The sequence below is a fragment of the Spodoptera frugiperda genome, chromosome 23 (genome assembly GCF_023101765.2).
Source record: "Spodoptera frugiperda isolate SF20-4 chromosome 23, AGI-APGP_CSIRO_Sfru_2.0, whole genome shotgun sequence".
In the NCBI taxonomy this organism is placed as follows: domain Eukaryota; kingdom Metazoa; phylum Arthropoda; class Insecta; order Lepidoptera; family Noctuidae; genus Spodoptera; species Spodoptera frugiperda.
The window spans coordinates 7,745,893-7,767,978 of NC_064234.1; the positions used below are offsets into that span (position 1 = coordinate 7,745,893).

Genomic DNA, 22,086 nt, shown 5'->3' on the forward strand with positions numbered 1-22,086 from the left:
TAAAATAATGCGTTTAGAAATGAAAATTTATTAAAATCGACTAAATCGAATGTTGACGCAATGTGTTTACTGTATTAAATTGATTGATTGTTACCCCACGCTGTGTTCAATTAATTATTTTGCTTTTAACTTGTTGCTTATTGATTTAAACCTTATATTTACGTATTGTCATAATTACTAACTTTTCATCACATGGCTATAATGGTTTATGAATATCCCCCTCCCTCCTTTTCATAGTCATAATAATTATACGTACATGATATTTTTATTCTAACAAAATTATTATTTGAACAGATTACGGGTAGCCTACATGGTAAAAAATGTTTGGTAGGTACCAAATAAAACCAATGAGAAATGTCAATAATTTATTTAATAACAATATTATTATGTATTTCATTTGTCATTAGAAATATTTAAAATCATAATTCATTTAACAATAGCTTTCCTTTAGGTGCACCAATCAACTCGTCATCGGAGAAAACCAGCTGTCCACGGACGTAAGTTTGCATGACCTTGCCATTTAACACCCTGTACATATATGGGCTTATCTGTAAGAATAAATACGTAATATTAAATAAATAGATAGGTTAAAAAAAAACTAAAATAAAAAAAACTACAAATGGTCAGATCTATTTAAAAATGGTTGTACCATTTATATTGTTAAAATTTGTATAATATTCTTCTATTTAAAATAACTCATAATAGCTACAATAAGCATCACACTATACCATTGTAAACAATTGTTACACAAATCATCTTTGAAAACATTCAATATGGTTGAACGTATCGTGAGTGACCCGGTTGTGGCCACTTTAAGAATTTTGTTGACTTTGAGGCTTTCTTAACTTATAGTTTTTGTTATCACGAACATATTTCTTGTAAAATGTCATTTAACATGTATTAATCTTGCCTAAGAAAACCCGTTTTTTAAAGAACGTCCAGTAAAAATATAACTGTATAAAAAAGAAAAAAAAAGGGAGTTTGTGCCATTTTTGGCCAGATTCGTGCCATTTTTGGCCACGGTCGTGTGCCAGTTCTGGCCATCAAAAAATACAATAAAAGTAATCAAAATTTATTAATTAAATTTGACATTTTAGAAACAATGGTTTTCATTTAGTCTGGAAAATATGAAATATTATTACTTCACTTGAATTTAACTTACAAATAAAGAGATCAACATTTATATGACGTTGGTAAAAGCTGCAAAGTAAACTGACCTCCCTTTGTGTGAAGGCAATTTATTGCATCTCTGAAAATGAAAAATATGTGTTTGTTGATATGTAAAGCCAAGGAAAAATAATAAATAAATTACGATAAATGACTAGAAGTGGGGCGTTTATGTACAAAAGTTTTGGCCAGCCGTGTGGCCAAAGATGGAGAAATTCATAATTTTGTCTCCATTAGTGGCCACCTTCTAATAATCCCACTTCAGAAACATATGGCGACAAAATAACTTTAGTTCCACTTAGACAATATATTCTTCATGTAGTATTAACATAAACATCCAAACAATAAGCAAAGATTAAAAAAATAAAAACCAAATCCTCACCCGCTCGCCTTAGCCTTTTTGTTAAGATCTTAACAATTTCACCCTCAACTAAAAAGAATGACTTGTTGCATCGAAGTGAAGTTTGACACATCAAAGCTGCCAACGGTATCAGTGTCTCCAATATTCAATATTTTAAATACTGTACATAACAGAGTAATTTATTTGTCCATGCCTTAGTTATAAATATTTGAAGGCCCAAGTGGCCACAAAGGGGTCGATGGCCACAACCGGGTCACTTGCCCTACTTATCGTTTTTATCTTTACAATACAAGACAGAATAAGACTGACCTCGATCGCCAACTTAAAAGACATCTTGTCGGTACCTCAAAGTATCCATTATAAACTAGACCATTATTGTAAATAGAAGCAATTAGTTACCTTGTTTTTGTATTTTATGATTTCAGGCGTGACGAGGAATGAAGCATCTGGATCGAAGAAAATGAGGTCTCCATCTAGGCCAGGCCTGATTGAGCCCTTACTCTCTTGCAGCCCCACGAGGCGAGCAGGGCCCGCAGACAAATAACGAGTTACAGCACTAAGCGGGAAGCCTCGGGCCTTCGCTTCTGTCCAGAAGAGTGACAGGTCTAAAAATGAACAGAAAACATAAATCATACTGTTTTTCTCAATATATAATGCAAATTATTTACCAAAAAGTTATATGCGGATTCTTGACCATTTAAAAGTGATAAAGTGATTAGTTTTGAGCAAAAAGTGTCTATGTACGGAGAGTATACCGCGAAAGAAAAGTGTATGAACAAGCGATCGGAACATTCACCTTAAACTTTTCTTATATTCATTGAACATAACACTTTCATAATGCCTATTAGATTACCTGCATGTAAGTATATTATGTTTTGTTGAGAATTAAAATAAATAAGTAAATTACCAAATTGAACAGATGAGATGCCACCCCAGGCTGTTAAGTAATTCGTGCCTTTCAGCTCCGCAACGCTGGGTGAGTGATCTGAGGTCACTAAATCTATTCTTTCGTCTCGGATGTATTCCCATAATTTTTGCTGAAAATATGAAAAAAATAATGGAAATACAAGGATTAATTTGCAAAAAGGCCTAGTAAAAAAACTCAACACTCGCTTGCAACAACTGGAGTCATAACCATAACATAGGCAATATTTTGTTCACCTACGCCATTTAGGAGTGTGTTACGTGTTCTATTTTCTAGAAGTAAATATCTATTCTATGTATTTAATACCTATTAGGTAACTAATGAATATTTCGAACTGGTATTTTGTAAAACTTAGATAAGTATGCAATTTTCACAAGCAAAAATAGCTTTTTTAATCAATTGAGGTTCTTGACCTCCGGTGATTGAACTGACTGAATGCTTCTAAGTTTCCATCGACGAAATGATAGTAATATGACTTCTACTTCGATGATATATGTGGTTACCTTATTTGTGATGTTTCTAATCGGGGGCGCGCATTTGAACTCCGAGTGACCTGGTGGGATCATCTCTGAACTTAGAGTGAGGTAGTGGTTACAAGTTTCAGCGGTGACTCCTCCACGCCAGCCCATGTATCCTCCCTTGATCCTTTCCGCCCTGGCAGCTTCAAGGATAGGGATCACACCCTCAGCAGACACGTGTACCACGTGAACATGAACACTAAAAAAATTACAGTTAATTTATTCGTCACCAACATTTACCTACAATGTAATAATTCCAGTCGGTGTCAACTTTTTTTCTAAAAAACTTGCACGATCAGAAAATTTATTCAATGACCTATAGATTACTGGAATTTCTTGTATAATTTACATTCATATTGTAATATATCTTACTCAGTTTTGGCAAGTTGCGAGGCAATTAATGAGACCGCTTCCAACTCCATTATTTCTGGACGTGTGGCCAGGTAAGTGTCATATAGATCTGGATCTGAAATAGAAGAAATTGTATTTAACTCACCTCACAGCATTATATAGTTTATCGCATTCTGACAGACAGATAGGGCTACGTACAGGACTGAGCGATACGTAGGGGAAGTCAGCTCAAAGCGGCCACCTTAACTTTGAGTTTAAAAAAAAGCCATTAAACGAAAGATTTTTAAAGAGAATTTTATACTAGCTAGTCGAGAATTTATCGAATTTTTGTAATGGCCAATTGAAATTTGCGTAAGTTGAATAATAATCATATGATTTGCAGTTTACGAAAACTTGTCATAAAACCGCTTTGCCCGAGTGGTCGCCCAAAGCGGCCACGGGGGTAAGGGCAACGTGGCCACCCCAAAAGTTTTCAAGCAATGAATTGTTTTTTGTTGGAAAATACCGTGATTGACAAAATAAAAATGCAATATCAAAAATCAACACATATAATTCACATATAAAAATAATCAACAACATTTTACCTATTTTAATCACAGTCAGTCATAAAAGTAATTTATAAAAATCGATAAACTTGGGATTTGTTGAAGCCTCGAGCTCTGGCTATGGATGTGGGTGACGCATGATGAAGCCTTTATAAAAATCGTGTCCAGCCGTTTCATTTTTAAAAGGATGTGGAATATGGTTTGATTCAGTAGGTATATTGAAACATAAGCTGCAAAAAATCTTCCTTTGTGAGGCCAAAAAAGAGGTTGTCCATATGACACAAGTACTCTAAGACGCCTTCTTCCTGTTGTGGTGTAAACAAAATAAATAAAAATTATATCTATGCAGCGATAATCAAAAGGGCAAAGCGGTCAGTTGACCGCTTTGCCCGGGCCGCTTTGCCTTTTTCAACCATTTTATTAAAAAAAATATTTTCACTCACATTATTAACTATACTTCGAAGCAAATACCACACAAAAAAGGCAAAATAAATAAGTAACGTTAAACGTGCAATAAAAGCATTTTAATATAAACAGTTTTGACCAAAACAGGTTGAACATACCTCGTATTATTTTAACAAAACGCACAAAAAAATATTTGTCGTTACCAGAACCACGCCTTCGTTCTCCTTCCTGAAAATGAGTGACTGCCGCCGGGCGGGAGGTTTGGTTATACGTACAGAACGGCAATGTTGCGCTATCATTTCAAATAACCGAAAAATTAAGAGTGGCCGCTTTGCCTCCTATGGCCGCTTTGAGCTGACTTCCCCTACTTGTTGGGGGTACCTACCTACTTATGCACCTAGGTACATATATCTTTATATAATAGGTATTGTCTTATTGTCTGATAGTTATTGTCTGATTACATCACTACTTACCTCAGGTGGGATTGTGGTCAAGCATTAGTTTATATCGAATAAAATAAATAAATAAAAAAAATCTTAATTTGCCTATATCATGCGGGGGTTACAGACCGATTAAACAATTATATTAATAGATAGTATTTTATACATACTAATATTAGATTAACGACCTAAAAATTTTATCGCGCCTTGAAAGAGGCTATGTTGAGATTGGATACACTTGATCAGAACCTATGGTTATAGGAACTTCTTGAACTAACGTTGTGTATTTCTCAAAGAAAGTAATCCGTAACTTTCCACAACATAGACACCATATTGATACATAATATGTATATCATGTAACTACCATTATGCATTAACGAATACTTTAATTCAAATATATTACTTGGACATGAGGGGCCTTCGCAATCGCTTGTTGTTCCACCGACTTGTACTTCTGCGTGGAACTGAAATATAAATTAAAAACAAATCAGCTGGTAGAAAATTTACGTAAATAAATCCTATATTATGTAATTCTATTCTTATGCACTACTTTCGAGTCTCCTAACAAGATGACTTAGGTAACATGGCAACAACCTATTACTATGTAAGTGTATATCAATACCAAGGAATAATAGTGACTGCCTCGTTGGTCGAGTGGTCGCAAGTGCGACTGCCGAACAAGGGGTCTCGGGTTCGATTCCCGGGTCGGGCAAAGTATTACTGGGCTTTTTTCGGATTTTCGAAAAATTTCTCAGTGGTAGCACGGAGTCTGGAATTGTGTCCAGGATATGGCAATAGGCTCACCCCCTATTACATGGGACTTTAACACAAAATGGTGAAAAGTGGGTGTACATTGTATAGCCGCATTACGTGCCGTAATGTGCACCTCTGCCTACCCCTTCGGGGATAAAAGGCGTGACGTTGTGTGTGTGTGTGTGTGGAATAATAGTAAAAAATATTTACAGCCAAAACGGTTCCAGTCCCATTGAGGTACACTAGTGCCTCGTCCAATGCCTCTGGAGTAACATAAGGAAACTCAGAGACACCGCTGTCGATCAAGAAACATTTGAAGCCAACCACTCCAGCATCAATCATACTTTGCAGCTCTTTCTGAAATATGAGGAACAAATTACAACAAGGAAGTACTTAAGTAAAACGCATTAGATCACGACTGAATAACACTATTTCATGCAGTTTTGCAATCACATTTTGACCTCGGGTATGAATGAAAGGAAAATTATATGAAAACTGTCGACAATGAAATTGCCATAAGACTAATAATATAAGGTCAAATGTCAATTGTAAATAATGATGTAGTAAAGGGAAGATAGTTTACCTCATTTCCAGGGACTACGCCTCCCCAAAAACCAACGTCAACGTAAATCTCCTCCCTTGCGATATTTGCCTTAATTTTCAAGTTTTCAAGGGTTGTTGTGGGGGGAATGGAGTTCCTGTGAATGTTCATAGGTATTTATGTTTATAACGATGTACCTACAATAGCTGAGTAACGTGTCGCAGGTTTATTGCTGCACGAAATAATCCTTTGTGTGGTAACGGATCTGGATATAATTTATCTATGTATTTGTATACCTATGTGAAAAGTGTTTGTCGATGACACAGGAGAAAGCAGACGAGGACATGTTGGTAACATGGTGCAACGGTCTAAGTAATTTGTAGATCTTAATTTACCTATCCTTCAGTTCATGGGTATAAGTATGTCTAGATCCTCATTGTATTTCTTTTTTCCGGTAACTGAATAAAACTAACAGAAAAAAGATAATACTAGGTAAGTAATTCATAAAGTTACGCGTCGCCTAATATTTAAGCAAAAAGTACAAGTTCGTCTGTACAAAACAAAGTAAGTATAAAGAACTATTTTTTCTAACTGAAAGCAACGTAGGTATAATAATGGTTAGATAATTACGTACAAAGGCATATCGATGATGGTGGTAATTCCCCCAGCGGCCGCAGCCTCGGTGGCTGAAACGTAGCCCTCCCATGAGGTCCTGCCGGGCTCGTTCACATGCACGTGCGAGTCCACTCCTCCAGCCATTAACGCCCATGTTCCACCATCTATTACCTAAAACCCATCAAAGCACTAAGAAACTTAATCCAAGGATTATACATTACTGACTACGACGAGATTTCGAAGGAAAATTTCAACATTTAGGTAAATAACGTCAACAAACATAACAATTACCAAAATGTGTACTAAATATACTAAGCGTGACCGTCACGCACATAATCGATGGAGGTCGAGACAGTTTACACAGACACATGTTAGGTGCACATTGCAATTTGGCAATTTTTACAATGCCTACACCTAAACCATTTATTGGGGCTAACAATCTAGCGATAAGCTTGATATAAAAATTGTTATCACAATCAGGTCTACTACAAGTGGAATGATAACAAACACTACAATTTAATAACACTAGTGTGTAGCACTATTATGACTAACCACGTCCTCAATTAACTGTGCTATAAAACATCTACTTAATTACCCATTTATCTCAGCAAAGTGTGTAGGTTTAAGTAAATTATAATGCTTACCTGCCAGCCCCTGCTTCTTTCTGAAGAGAGCAGTAATTCCACGGAATCTCGCTTGAGAACAGCTTCAATGGTTCCTGCCTCGTCCACCAGGACCCCTCCTTCAAATTCCTCGGTTTCAGTAACCACATGCTTGCTTAAAAATAACTTTTTGTCTTCCGGTTTTTTTGTCGCTCCAATTAAATGACAGGTAACTCCGGCTACAAAAAAAAATGTTAACTTTATCGACGTGCACGCTACACCGAACTCTGATAATATTTACATATTTTGAGCACAACTTACACAACAATGCTATTGATATTAAAATCTGCGGTGCTAACATAATACCGGTCGATTCAGTGCAGCTGCTTAGAAAAAACTGAATAACAATAATTAAGACGAGACGACTTTACCTATTGATGTTCTTTACATCAATGCCAAAAACAATTATCTATACCAAGCAAGTAATAATCGTGAACGTGTAAAACCTAATTTGTTAGTATTAAACAGGAACGTTTTTAGACAAGTAATGTTGTCGAAATAACGTCTAAATGTGTTGTGATCAGTTTAGTGCATCAACAAGCCTCCTTATCGTCCATCCTATTGTTCTGATAGATTATCGCTACCGTATCTTTGATTTAGATGGACATGTCAACCTGTTCTCAATTGATTTATCAGATTTCACATGACTGCATCTTATTGTAACCATAACACTTAAGTAGGTATACATATCTATGTAGATCAACTTGAATCTCTAGACTCCATTTAAGTACCTAACGTATTAAGAAATAGGTAAATTTTTCTTTAACCGTTTGCACCTATTTTATTACTAGATATTAACATTATTAAATATAGACAAAAAAGTTTCCAAATGACCTGGACATCAACCCACGTCACAGTTACATCATCGAAACCAAACTTAGTCTAATATTGACTTGTTCTTCTTTAAATGTTTGTCATCTATTCTAAGATTCTGACTATAGGTGCTCCGCTTTATGTTTAGAATTCAGACCGGTTGTTGTAAGTTCAATATTTTTTGTTATGATTCAATTATTCGGAGAGCTTGTTGAGTCGCCTTTCCAGGTAGTATAGAGGTTGAAAACACGTCATAGTCCAATACCATAACTATATTTGAAAACTACATACCCAATGTAGTTTTCAAATATAGTTAAGTACTGCATGGTAAAAGCCTAATAAATAACTACCTATGAACCTATATCACTTGGCTTGAAATACACTTGGTTAGAATTTATTACGACATAGTTTTGCTTGTGATTTAGAGCGCCAAAATACCAACAACTTTTTCCAGTTCTCAAAATTAAGACTGGTTTTATTATCTGAAATCCTATTAAGACAAAATTACTATGAAACGTAGCATGTTTTACCAAAAAATAGGTACCTGTATCGGTTAAGTCGTTTCCGAAAGTAAAGCACACAAACGTATAGACAAACAATTATAATCATTGTTTTGGATACTTTTGCGAGAAGATACCATATTATAATCAGAATCTTAAATCCTCAAAACCGATCAGTTTCGGTCGAACGTATTAAGTTCATGTACCTATCTATGGCATTATTCCCTTAAGTTCGTGCCTAGTTAAATAAAACCAAAAGAAAATCGGGTTTGAATTTTGATTCAATAAATTACTGAAAGTGCAGTTATTACAAGCACGACTTGCACGACTGTCGTAACACGCGAAGTTTTAGTTAAAACTGGTATAAGACACAGAAGGCACTGATTAAATTTTCATCTTAATACGAGTATTAAAATTGGAATGACCTGAAAAATAATAATTTACACTAATGAAGAATACATTAACGTTGGAAATGATTTTTAACCGACTTAAAAATCATGGAGTTATAGTACTAATTATTCATCACCTAATAACTGTTTACAGGATATAAATTGTTAATTGAATGAGAGCATTTTCGATTGCACTGCCCTCTGTCAGATCCTATTTTTCATACAAATGTCCTCAAAACTGGAAAAATGATTTCTTGGAAATTACACAAAACAAAATTGGACGGCTATTAACAGACAACAATAGATATTACTTAATGTGTAGAGAAATATATGTGTAGGTTTGTACACACACATGATAGAATGCCTAACGTAGGCTCCAATCTAGGCAAGTACTTACATATTATTTCAGTAACTTATCTATCGTTTTCAAGTAAGTTGAAGTAGTTGTTCACGGTAGATTATGAAATCCATTCTGACGATACGCGTATATTTTGGAGGCTACGCCGACTGTGGGTAATTAATTCATTTGTGGTTTCCTTGAATAGTTACTTTTGATTTGAACTGAAAAATATATCATTGTTATTTAGCAGGTAACGGTCTGGTTATTTTAATTATGTATCTGTATAGATCACTATTATATACAAAACAAAAATTCTTAGAAGTAACATCCCTTACTTGAAAAAATAAACATTGATGCAGGCATATGCAATTGACAAAGTCAGCAAACCAAACTACAACTTCTAGTACTTAAAATACACACCTGTATGTATTTTTTCACCACTACCGCTGCAAATGCTGTAAGCCAGGATCTACAGTAAAAATACAACCATGAAAACACCGGAACATTAAAGTCCAGCGCGTCCCAGGGACATGAATGATTGTCTTGGATGTCGCAACGAAATAAATCAGAAGATATTATTAGAAGAGAAGAAAAAGAAAACGAAACCTGTGTGTGTGTATGTATGTATGTATGTTGGTTTGGTGGCAATTTTTTTTTATGTTGTATTGTATGTAAGTATGTAATTGCATAATGCGGACAAAAGGGCAATCCGTCCTAACGTCCTAGATTAAAGTAATAAAAGAAACAAACAGAAACGAAATTAGTTTTGTTGCTTGAATACCAAAATATCCATAAAGTGGGCAGGTATAAGATTTTAATAAGTATATGGTTTAAGCCTTGGACAAGCATGATAATTGCATTAATATTTTGCAGACTATATTTTGGACTGGATAAAATATTCAACTCTTTTTCCTTATAGGTAATTTGTAACATCTAATAATCCATTATACTGGACCTAATTTGTTGTAGATTCAAGACCAGATTTAATAAAATATTTCATCAACTTTATTTTACCTTGCATTATGTAATACTTCAATATTTAGTAGTGGCGAGGTATTCTCCAAATTTTCGCCAATTAGCTCCATTGTTAAGTTTATTTATGTGTTACATAAACCATTTATGTATTAGGTATATGTATTTACCTATGTTAACCACAATTTATGTACTACATAAACCATCATCATATATCATCGGGGCTCACGTTCGATAACGTAAGGCCCAACGAGACACATCTGCGAACACTCGAACCGCTAAAATTGATTTAAAATAATAATAACTGCATATAATTTCAACATTGGAATGACACTTTATTTCAACAATCAGTACAGTGAGTACTTAACAATTAACAACTTTTCCATTTCAAACATCATTTAACAACAATTTTCCTTGCGGTTTCTCCACTACTTCTCCTTTGTCGTAGATGAGGTTCCCGCGAAGGTAAGTCTGCTGCACAACACCTTTCAGTTCCATACCGATGTATGGCGTCAACTGGAACAAAGAAAAAAAAACTGTATTAATTTATTTACCATACAATACACAGCCACACATACGATACACATATTATAAACCTATTTGAGGGGGGTTGGTTAATTCAACGATTTCTCCCGCCTTGCGTAAAGCGAGAGAGAAAGCGTCAGACTATTACTGACTAAAAACCCGGTTCCTGCTCTTCGAGCAGGATCCCTGGCATCCCGTTAAGCCATCCGCCTCCTCCTTGGCTAGATTGGCTGCTTCGCAGAAGGTTTAGACATCACCCCAGTCTCCCTCGCTCCGCACCATGACCTAAATCAGAGTCGAACGTGTGATGTCGCCGTTGCCGATCACATCTCTGCGAACACGGCGGCTCTCAGCCCATGCAGGGTACATCGCCACCGTGTCCTCCGGGCGATTCTCACAGGGTGTAACGTAGGGTCTCTTAAACTACTCCTCAAAGAAAAATATTACCGCTGCAATGACAGCGAACCCAATCATGAAATTATTTAGTAGGTAACCGAATATAGAAGCAATTATATGACATTTCGTATGTTTAAGTAGTGATGTGATCTAGCAAAGAATATTCACATATTTTTGTTTCAAAATTTTCAATTACTGTGATAATTTTTATAATAGGCAAATGTTTTATTTATCAAAGCCCGATAACAAACTTAATCTGCATTGAACTTTATATATGTAACATATTGTATAGGTACCTATAGCGCATATATCAATGGATATGAAATTCACTGATAATGTTCATTAAAAGCTTTAATAACCTCTAATCTAATAATATTATGTAGTACATACGTATGTTGTACATACATACTTTCGTGAGCATCTAAAAAGGGAACCGAATCATTGATCAACCATTTGAGCCATGATTTTAATTAAATATGAATTCTATTCCAAGATGGCAGAGCTGCGGACTACCTACCGCGGCTCCGGCTCGAAAAGCAGGAGTAGGAACCGTGTGGTTTTTAGTCAGTTAGAGTCTGAAACTCCCTCACGCCTCACTCAAGGCGGGAGAAGACAATGCATGATTTTGCCCCTTAAAAAATACCAATATGGTATAAAGTCTTGATAATTAATTATACTAAATTAATTATCATGTTATTCTCACGAAAGGTATAATAAAATTAAACCCATATTAAGTTATTAAATATGAACTTCCGCGTAACACACGTACCCAGTCTCCAGCAGAGCCAGAATAAAGCACTTAAAATAATAAAATAAATCTTTCCATTCAGAACAATGCAGAGTATACTTGGCAGAGTTTGTAAATTACGAGTAACTGCAAAATTATTTTATTGCTCTAAAATGTAATGTTATTACACTTTACGACATGCCGTCTATTGTGCTATGTACAAAAAGGTAATAAATAATTTTACTGATACTTATTTTAAAAAATAAAAAAAAGATTATTAGGTAGGTACATTATTCTTCAATTCTAAGGATTTTTTCGTTTATAACGTAGGCAATCTATCTATAAATTGCATTTTTTTATCATATCAAACACACGTGACCAAGTTACGACGAAGTTGTATTTCACCTGAATGGTAACTCATGAACAGTTGGGCTGATTTTCAGGATATTTTATAGTAAAAGCTGTATATAATTGGAATAGTAAAATAAATAGTTATAAAAAATCTAAGTATTCCACCTTGATAATAATTGAAAATCAATAATACTTTTAATGACTCGGAACCCGATTGATTTACCTTATTTTTGTGTCTTATGATATCTTTAGTTACGGTGAAGGACGCATCGGGGTCGAAGAATATGAGGTCAGCATCAAGGCCTGCTTTCAGGGATCCCTTGCGGTTCTGAAGACCACATAGTTGGGCTGGTGCTGAGCTCATGTATTTACTAATGGCGGTCAGGTCCAGCCCTCGAGCACTTGCCGACGTCCAGAATAAAGATAAACCTGGATAAAATTAACAAAGTTACAAAATATCTGCCGCATTCAGAGACATTTAATGATTACTTAAACTATTCCTTAGTAACGATTTTGTTCCGGAAACAATTGGTAAGGACTGGGTTAAGTAACCATTAAATTACTCTGAGTACGGTGGTAAATGACTAAGCAATTAAAAATAACAAGCTCAACATTGTAAGTTACATTATAATCACTATGCAATATTTTTGTCAAATTAATGTTTAGTTTGTTTTAACCTTTATCAAATTAAATTAAATAAGCAGCCTACCGAATTGTACAGACGAAATTCCACCCCAAGCCTCCAAATTATTTGAAGATTTCAGGTCAGGAGTGCACGGCGAATGATCTGACACAACCAAGTCTAACTTATCTTCTAGCAAATACTCCCACAGCTTTTCCTGATAAACAAAGTGTAAAATTAATAAAAACAAACATAAAATTACTAAATGTGTGGAATGAATAATCCTTGCGGATTTATAATTATTGGCGTAAATAATATTATTATTTAGAAGCTAAATCGGCGTCTAGATTTCCTACCTACCTTATTGTCCTTATCTCTGATGGGTGGAGCGCATTTGTATTCGCTTCGTCCCTTTGGAATCTGGTCAGCGCTGAAGGTGAGGTAATGATGGCAGGTCTCAGCGGTGACTCCGGCGCGCCACGCCTCGTTGCCCCTCGCCACACGAACTTTTCGTGCCTCCGTGAGTAGAGGCACCACTTCGGACGAAGACACGTGGACTACATGGACTCGGACGCTGAATGGTAAAACACACATCCATATTTATTTGTTACGAATTTAGTTCGTAAAGGTAAAGGCTCACTGGCTTTAACTGAAGTGAGCCTTTTGTGTTGAAAGCATCCTCTCATTGACTGTTTCTTTTAATTTAAAAATCTGACTTAGGTAACATTACCAGTTGAGCCTAATAAGAGGCTGTATTTTACAATTCCATAATTCTTATGTTGGTTGAAGAATTACTGAACAGTAGTACCTATACCTTTTATAACGAGAATATATTGTATTTGTTAACGGACAGATTTTGATTTTATGCTATAGATCCATTCATCATCACATCACCAAGCTATTAGTGTCCATTGCTGAGCAATTCACTTCTCACACGGAGAAGTAATGACCATAAAGGTTTATTAACCGTTGAATTTTTGCAGTAGTTACATGGGTAACTACTGCAAAAATTCTTAATACTTATATTATTAGTATGGTATTGTACAAATATTGTGAAAAAATTTTAGGTAAGTAGCAATATAATAACTTACTCAGTCTTGCTAACAAAATCTTTAATGAGCGCGACTGCATTTAGTTCCATGTTAGGTGGTCTGGATTCAAGATATGTTTGATATTCTTCAGGGTCTGGAACAAATGCATTTTAAACGGTATTAACTTATATGAAAAAAATCTTTGTAACAAGATGGCAATCGGATAAAAAAATAATTGGTTTCGGTAAGTTGATCGTTTAACTTAACTAAACTTTTTTTATTTGATACGCAGCTCAAGGTGAAGGTCGTCCGTAAATAGCATTATGACGACAATAACAACATCATTTTACTTACTTATGTATAGATGTACTCTCAAATATTTACGTACCTTTCTTTTTAATTTTCTTCCTGCTGGGTGGGCTGTCATCCTCAAGTTCCGCGTGAAACTAAAATAGGATTGAGGCCATTTTAGTGACAATTTCTTGGGATTATAGTCATATTTATTGTAAATAAAAGAAATTAATTACTGCAAGTACTGATCCGGTTCCCTCCAAGGCTGCAAACGCCTTTTCTAAATCTTCAGGTCCGACATTCGGGAACTCATCGACGCCGCTCGGACACAGAAAGCATTTAAAACCGACTACTCCTGCTTCTACCAGGTCCCGAAGAGAATCCTGAAATTAAAAATATATTTTATGAGTAAACACCAAACAAAGCTTTCCAGTTCTAAGGTAAAATCCGCATAATGGCTTTTTTTACAAAAGGTGACACATGGATTGTATCTATAACAAGATTATAGCACAAATAAATGACCCATGGGAAGTGATTTGTAGACTGTTTAAAGAGTGAATAACCTGACAACTAACCTGTTTAAAAATCATATTATTACCTACTCCAGAGTTTTTGTATATCATTTGTATTTAATAAAAATCTGTTTATTCTCGTGATGTTTATTATACCTAATTCCTTAATATTATGGTGTGACAAATATTGCAATGCTTAAAAACTTGTTTTTGTAAAAATATATCCAATGAAAACACGAATAATGCTTATGATATTCAACAAAGTGTCAAATACCTCTGTAATCGTTTACCTTTTTATAATGATACGTTACAAAAGCTTGTATTATTGAGGCATGATTTTTATTAGTACGTGAAGAGTGGACCTTTACGCATTATAATATTAGAACACATTTTTTTTCAATAAATCGTATCGTCAGTACGTAGCGCGTAGCCTTGTAGGCGTGGCGTAGTAGTTGCGTAGACGTTACGTAGCCATAGCGTAGTAGTTGCGTAGACATTACGTAGCCATAGCGTAGTATTTAGTAGCACGATCATTAAGGTTCAAGACTAATTTTAATACGTTGTTTAAGCAAATGCTGTGTGCCACGTATTAAATACTCAATATTTTGGAACTTCTAAGGCCTTACGTTTGTGTATATGTTTTTGTATTAATAGCGTAATTATTTGCTCATAAGTTTTTTAAGAGATTTTTATTTTATTTTCCAATGTAAAGGTACAATACAACGCAATGTAAGAAGTGTATTGTACGTACACACATTCATCATAGCAGTTTTCGTAACCAACACTTTTGTAGGTTTATAAACTCGGCGTAGCTGTGGCGTAGCGATTACGTAGCCATGGCGTAGCAATCCGTATCCGCTACGCAACATGGCGCAGACTAGTGCTACGTCACTTAAGTAAACGTTATGCAACGTATTCAATAGTCAATATTTTACAATGTCTTGCAATGTAAAATGTGTGTTTTAGATCATTATACTTAAAAGTTTGAATAAAAAAATTAGGTAATTTAAAAAACTAAAAAACCCGACTGCGTTTCTTCATAATATGAAAATGAAGAAACCCTAAAACAAGAAAGTCATCGTAAAATTAAAGCAGTCGGGACCCATTCTAGAAAGCAAGCCCTCACTCTTCATATTTAGAATGGGTCCCGACTGCTTTAATTTTACGATGATTTTCTTGTTTTAGGGTTTTTTCATTTTCATATTATGAAGAAACGCAGTCGGGTTTTTTAGATTACCTAATTTTATTTTATTTTCTTTTAGTTTTATTATTTTTATATTTTCATAATTATAGGTATCTAGTGTCACTCTAACAGTAAATACAAACTGCAATCCATCAAGTCGTTCAGGGTACAGAGTGAGCAATATTCGAATTTGGCGCCAAAAATCCGCCATTTTTTTTATTATTTTGATATATCCAGTGTCACTCCCACAGTAAATACGAATCCAACGACCCCTATCAAGTTGAAATCCATCAAGTCGTTCAAACTACAGAGTGACCAATATTCGAATTTGGCGCCAAAAATACGCCATTTTGTTTTTTTATTATTTTCATATATTCAGTGTCACTCTCTCAGTAAATACGAATCCAACGACACCTCATCAAGCCGTTTAGGCTGTAGAGCGTGCCAAACAATTATACATACATACATACAAACATACATACATACATACATACATACATACATACATACATACATACATACATACATACAATCGAAAAACATAACCCTCCTTCTGGCGCAGTCGGGTAAAAAATAGCTTAGATCTTTTGTAGACACTAGATGTGGCGTAGCTGTTGCGTAGCGGTCACGTAGCCGTAGACGATGCGCAACTTTGTGTAAACTAGTGCTACGTTACTTAGATAAACACTATACAACAACTCTCTGTGTAATGTATACTCAGTATTAGTCTACTACAATAATATTATGTTTATTTAAAACTGTAATAAAAAGATGAAGTCTCTTACATCGTTTCCAACAATAACTCCGCCCCAGAAGCCAACATCCACAAAGACATTTCCGTCGGCAGAAGAAGCTTTAATCTTCAGATTTTCTACCGTTGTAGTTGGAGGAATGGAGTTCCTGGAAATAATAGAATGTAGCATTTAATTTGTCATCTAAGGCTTATAAGGTTCCGGAGCTGAGGACTGCCTAGCGGCTTACTGGGGCTCCGGCTCGAAAAGCAGGAATAGGAACAGGGTGGTTTTTAGTCAGTAAGAGTCTGACACTCCCTCTCGCCTCGCTCAAGGCGAGAGAAGTCATTGGATAATTTTCCACCCGTAAAAAGGCTCGTAAGGCTGTTAAGTTAAATAGTTTTTTTTTTTGTTTTTGTTAATTATCTACTGTTTTTGTAATAAACTTATAGGTATAAGTCACAGTCAAAAATATTTATATCATTAAAAATAAAGCCATTGATCGTGATGAGATAGAAATCTTGTCATATTGATATACTTACGAACAGAATTTTAGTGGAGCATTGATAGGAATGATAAAGCAACATACATTGATACATTTATCGTTGTTTTGGTAAATAAAGTTGAAAAATATATCGAAGCTACGAGATACTGACAAATATTTTTAAATTGTTTACTACAAAGTTGAATCTGTATCTTCGATCAACTGGTATGCATATTATAAGTAATGAACCAACAAAATCGTATGGACTATCTTACAAAAGTGATAAGTCTTATGGAACTAAATAAAATAAACAAGAACCAATAATGTAAATAACATATATGGTAAAACGGGGTAAATAGATACAGAAGAGGGGTGAATATATGTTGAGAGAATGATCTAACATCTATTCACCCCGTCTTACGGTATTATAATCTAAACGATAAAATAAATTATATTGAACAAGTGATGCTAGACCACCATTCAACTGAAGTTATCAATATATGAGTATGTGCCTCATTGGTACTAAAAGTAGGTTAATGTTTTATCGTTAATATGTAGGCATTAGGTTATAGGTGCATTAGCACCTAATGCCTAACACATGGTCAGGCATAAAAGTGTTAAAGAGAAAGTCGAATTACATAGTCTATTTAAGTAGCCCCTTATGCAGATATATTTATTAGAGTGAACTATACAATAGGAAACCTTACTATCCATAGTTTCTAACGTTACTCGTATTAACTTTGGTATGAGAACAGTTGATGTATGAAGGTTGCTGCTAATTAGTACTTCAAACTACAAACAATGCCTGGCATTGATGGTGCTACCGCTCGAGTACTTATTGTTAATTACTGCATTAGGTCATTCAAGAATTAGTAATTGCAATAATGGTATAAGTACGTTTGTTCTACTTGGCAAACACACACAAATTATTCCGACTAAAGTTTTTAGAATTATAATGATTACAATTGAGTCGAATGAGTTGCTATTCCATATAAAATGAAGATAAGATAATTACAGGGGCATGTCGACAATGGTGGTGATGCCTCCTGCGGCGGCGGCGCTGGTGGCTGTACGGAATCCCTCCCATGCTGTGCGACCTGGCTCATTGACATGCACGTGAGAGTCCACCACGCCGGCCAGCAGCGCCAAGTTGCCACCATCGACTATCTGAAATATACAAAATACCAATTTGTATTTATTTGGGAGTACGTAGATCCACACATCAATGGCAATAACAGTTCTTACTACAACGACATAAGAGTGATGTTAAACCGCAGAGTTTATAAAAGCGGGTTTATGTTTTTATTATCTGCGACCGGTCCGTTATCCGTGACCTAACCTGTAACAATATGTCGAGTTGACGAGATGGATCGTCGTGTTTTATAAACCATGAATAAGTAGGTAAACAGTAAAGCTAACATAAATATAAGAAAAGGCTTTAAACCTGCTTTCATTAAAAAAAATGCAAACTGAGACTAATTAATAAGAATGTTATTAGCAGCCTCATTTAAACTATGAAAATGTTATGCCTCAGGCGAAGTGTGTAGCTTCACCTGTGTTAAATCAGGAACCGGAAAATTATGGTAGTACCTTGATCTTTCCATCGTTGTCTGCTATAATTTTGTCTGCCTCTTCTCTAGTAAGTATTTGCTCAATGGTTCCGTTTACATCGACGAGCACGCCGCCATCGACCACTCCGCTCTCGGTGACGAGTCGTTTGCTTAAAAACAAGTGACGTTCAGACAACGCCATCGCAACACTGGCTCACAGCAACTATGTCAAGCGAACCACGCTAGCGTCCTACACCACCAGTGTATTATTTACAACTAACTATTGATCACATGACAACGCGCTATTAGCGGTTATCGTGAAAACTGTGACTATTGTAAACAAACAAATGGATAGTGATAAAGATGACGAAACATGTTCGATAATATTACAAGTGTCGTACTTTAGTTGCTATGATGTAGGGACTGCTACACAGACTTTTATCATTTATTTTGAAGTCACATCAATTACCCAACGTGGAGGACTTGGTAGCGAAGCTTTTCCCTTTGTGCGCTGAGGAGATTTATTTTAATTTAAAGAATATTATGATTTTGCTTTTATTGAAGAACACAATGATTGAACTGTGATGACAGGCTACCTATTATATTGCAGTTTGCTAGCGGCCAGAATAAAATAATTTATATAAAACCTTTAACGCATGTCTACACTATAAGGTTTCTTATTTCGTTTTAACAATTAATATTTTAAACCAAACCTAGCCTGTCTATCCAGCGCCAAATATTATAACGATTGCCCATTCAACCTTGAATTAAAGTATTCAATACAGCTAATCATCAATTTTCTCATTACATACATATTGAATGACACTACTACGAACACAATAGGCTATTTTTTGTTAGATTTAATTTCTTTTTGAATTGTGAACCCATACTGCGCGTGGGCTGGGAGCATCTGACATCGTACGTTGACGAATCATAGGTATAATAAATGCCAACGGCCCACCTTGAACTTCGCCTTGAATACGAGCACGCGGGGTGCTCCAGGCCATCGCCCGCTACTTCCAACCCCCCCTCGCGCCATGCACAATGCTGGGCACAAGTACTCAGTAAACAGTAAACACATACCGGTTCCGGTTTGTCCTTCTTCCAAAGGGCAGGATGATCCAGATTCCGAACGAACCATTAATAACATAATAATAAAAAGCCTTCGTCTAGCATCAACTCATTACGAGCACGCACAGGATCGTACAAACAAATTAAATCGAAACATGAGCAAAACTTCCTAAAAGCTAGGTCACTCGTTCGGGTCAACTTTGAACAGTTAAAAACAAGGGCATTGCCAATTTCAGGGTCCACTTAGTTCGTGTGTGTACAGTTAGGTGGTGAACTGCTGCGACTCAGCCGTGGCGGTAAACAATGCGAGTGACATTGGCGGCAAGAAAGGAAGAGACACAGCGCGCATAGTAATGACGGATGGGCCCAGTGCGCCAACCAAGAAACCACGTATGTGCGTTAACGCTGGCCGCCCGTGACCGCGCACTGCGCTATACGTTCCATAACTAACCGTGGTACTTCTAGTGACTCAAGCAATATTCACATAATTTTATTAATTAGTGTAAAATCGTATTGCTTCAATATGGTACAAGTAAAACTTTTAAATTAATCACTGATATAATTAAAATAACATTCAAATATCATAAACTGACCCCAGTTTCTAGTTAATGATCCTTCAAAAAGTACAGCAATAATGTGACTTCAGTGAACGATGTGTTTTGAGAAAGTCTAAGAAATCACTTAAATAGTCGAATTATCGTAACATAACGAAAGGTAAATTTATTTTTATTTATTATTCACATTTTAAACACACGTAACAAATAAAATTTAAAGCATGTCAAGAAAACGAACCAAGAAATATAGGTATCCAGGTAAAACGTACTTACCCCAGAAAACGAATTCAATAATGAGGATATGTTTTATCTTCACATTACTTACCTGATCCCCGAATATGAAAAGTTAGGTACCTTTTGTTTGTAACAAGGAAGGATAATTTAAGTTTTTGCCTCAAAACAAAATCATGATACGATCAGAGACATAACAAACAAGATGCTTGTAACAGGTTCATAAATTATATAGATATAGTTTACGATAGCCCATGGTATAACTACCATTAAATACTAAAATATTATTACTTTAAAATTGATGATGTAGTGATCATTTAATCTGTTTCTCGTCTCATGTTCATGATAACTTGTTATTAAGGTCTTATGAACTTACAAGAAAATAAAAGAGATTCCAAATTATGACAAATAAGCAAATACCACTTACTAATTTATTTTCACAAGTTATTTAATGCATACTAGGTATATAATAATATTAAGTGCATTTGTCGAAATTTCCCAGTGTTTAAATTGCAAATTCTATTTAATTAAGATGTGTACCTTAATTTACAAATGAGAATGACCGTTTTACTAAGGAAGTTCGCCTATAATACGTCATTGGTAAATCAACAGCGAAGATAGTTAATATGCCTTCGTTCTTTTTGAGAAATCTGAAATTCAAGCAAGTATTTTGAGATAAATCCTTTATTTACTTATACTTTACTTATACTTTAAGTATTTACAATTTCAATTTCGCTCAATTCAGGATGTCAGATAAGAAAAATAGAAATTAAACGTTCACAAACACATTTTTTACTCACACATGACACCAAGACCGGAACAATATTTTTTAGACCAAAGAGTTGTTTCGTGGGGGAATTGAACCCGCAACACGTTGCGGGGCAGCAGCCCAGCCACCAAACTGTGCAGTCAAGTTTAATTTACTAAGTAGATAGTACACAATACACGTGAAATTATAATTGATTGTAGAATTTTTTACACGAAAAATTTTAAGACGCAATATGATCTGGTTTTAATCATTTTCCTTTGAAAGGTTTTTTCTATTTCGTAGATGATTTTTGAAAAGTTATATATTTATTGAGGTAAAATTTTAATATACATACCTATGTATTTACTTACATAAATGTACCCGTACATACCTTTCATATATTGAATTCGCGAAACTAACACGATGTGTTTAACTGAAAATGCCTGAAACGATGTAATAGCAAGCGGCTCATAGGTATAAAGTCTCTTATACTTTAATATAAATATATCCAAAGCGTGTTATTTTAATAAATTCATATTCGTTATATTGTTATACCTACGTCTATCATTTATCACGAAAAGTCAATAACCAAGTTTATGGAAATTTTTACCTATTGATTTTTTTTTCATTACTCATTCATTCTTTTTTTATATAGGTATATCTATAATGCTCATTAATTTTATTAGTTTCGGATAACGGTTTCTTTTTTATGCGACATTTTTTTAAGTGAATTATAAATTTGTTTTTATAGGATAATAATACTGAGGGAAGTTATTATTAAC

General features: G+C 35.0%; 2 protein-coding genes across 3 annotated transcripts; both read right to left on the minus strand.

Annotated features, from left to right (window-relative positions):
• Positions 1-352: 352 nt before the first annotated feature.
• On the minus strand, positions 353-7,805 carry LOC118267192 (allantoinase). 2 transcript variants are annotated; one of them, XM_035581028.2, is made up of 11 exons: positions 7,545-7,805; positions 7,266-7,462; positions 6,641-6,792; positions 6,049-6,163; positions 5,676-5,822; positions 5,116-5,176; positions 3,344-3,437; positions 2,957-3,170; positions 2,436-2,565; positions 1,928-2,133; positions 353-548 (listed from the first exon to the last, which is right to left on the minus strand). In XM_035581028.2, exons 1-11 carry the CDS (start codon positions 7,582-7,584, stop codon positions 420-422), a joined length of 1,485 nt encoding a protein of 494 aa, XP_035436921.2. In that variant the 5' UTR covers positions 7,585-7,805; the 3' UTR covers positions 353-419. The 2 variants fall into 2 exon arrangements, with proteins under 2 accessions (XP_035436921.2, XP_035436922.2); XM_035581029.2 differs by lacking the exons at positions 7,266-7,462; positions 7,545-7,805 and adding an exon at positions 6,913-7,070.
• A 2,803-nt stretch (positions 7,806-10,608) lies between these two features.
• LOC118266677 (allantoinase) lies at positions 10,609-18,990 on the minus strand. Its single transcript, XM_035580154.2, has 10 exons — positions 18,741-18,990; positions 18,166-18,317; positions 16,721-16,835; positions 14,477-14,623; positions 14,338-14,395; positions 14,010-14,103; positions 13,279-13,492; positions 13,006-13,135; positions 12,520-12,725; positions 10,609-10,813 (listed from the first exon to the last, which is right to left on the minus strand). The coding sequence occupies exons 1-10, from the start codon at positions 18,900-18,902 to the stop codon at positions 10,685-10,687; spliced, it is 1,407 nt and encodes a 468-aa protein (XP_035436047.2). The 5' UTR covers positions 18,903-18,990; the 3' UTR covers positions 10,609-10,684.
• Positions 18,991-22,086: the final 3,096 nt, after the last annotated feature.

What these genes read in the sequence shown, in the direction of transcription:
- LOC118267192 (XM_035581028.2), bottom strand. Translation starts at nt 7,584, where the DNA reads ATGTTAGCACCGCAGATTTTAATATCAATAGCATTGTTGT. An exon ending in AATATCAATAGCATTGTTGT is followed by an intron (nt 7,463 to 7,544) that starts GTAAGTTGTGCT and finishes TTTTTTTTGTAG; the next exon opens with CCGGAGTTACCTGTCATTTA. An exon ending in TTAGAAACATCACAAATAAG is followed by an intron (nt 2,566 to 2,956) that starts GTAACCACATAT and finishes TCATATTTTCAG; the next exon opens with CAAAAATTATGGGAATACAT.
- LOC118266677 (XM_035580154.2), bottom strand. Translation starts at nt 18,902, where the DNA reads ATGGCGTTGTCTGAACGTCACTTGTTTTTAAGCAAACGACTCGTCACC. An exon ending in ACAACGATGGAAAGATCAAG is followed by an intron (nt 18,318 to 18,740) that starts GTACTACCATAA and finishes TGTATATTTCAG; the next exon opens with ATAGTCGATGGTGGCAACTT. An exon ending in TCAGAGATAAGGACAATAAG is followed by an intron (nt 13,136 to 13,278) that starts GTAGGTAGGAAA and finishes TTTGTTTATCAG; the next exon opens with GAAAAGCTGTGGGAGTATTT.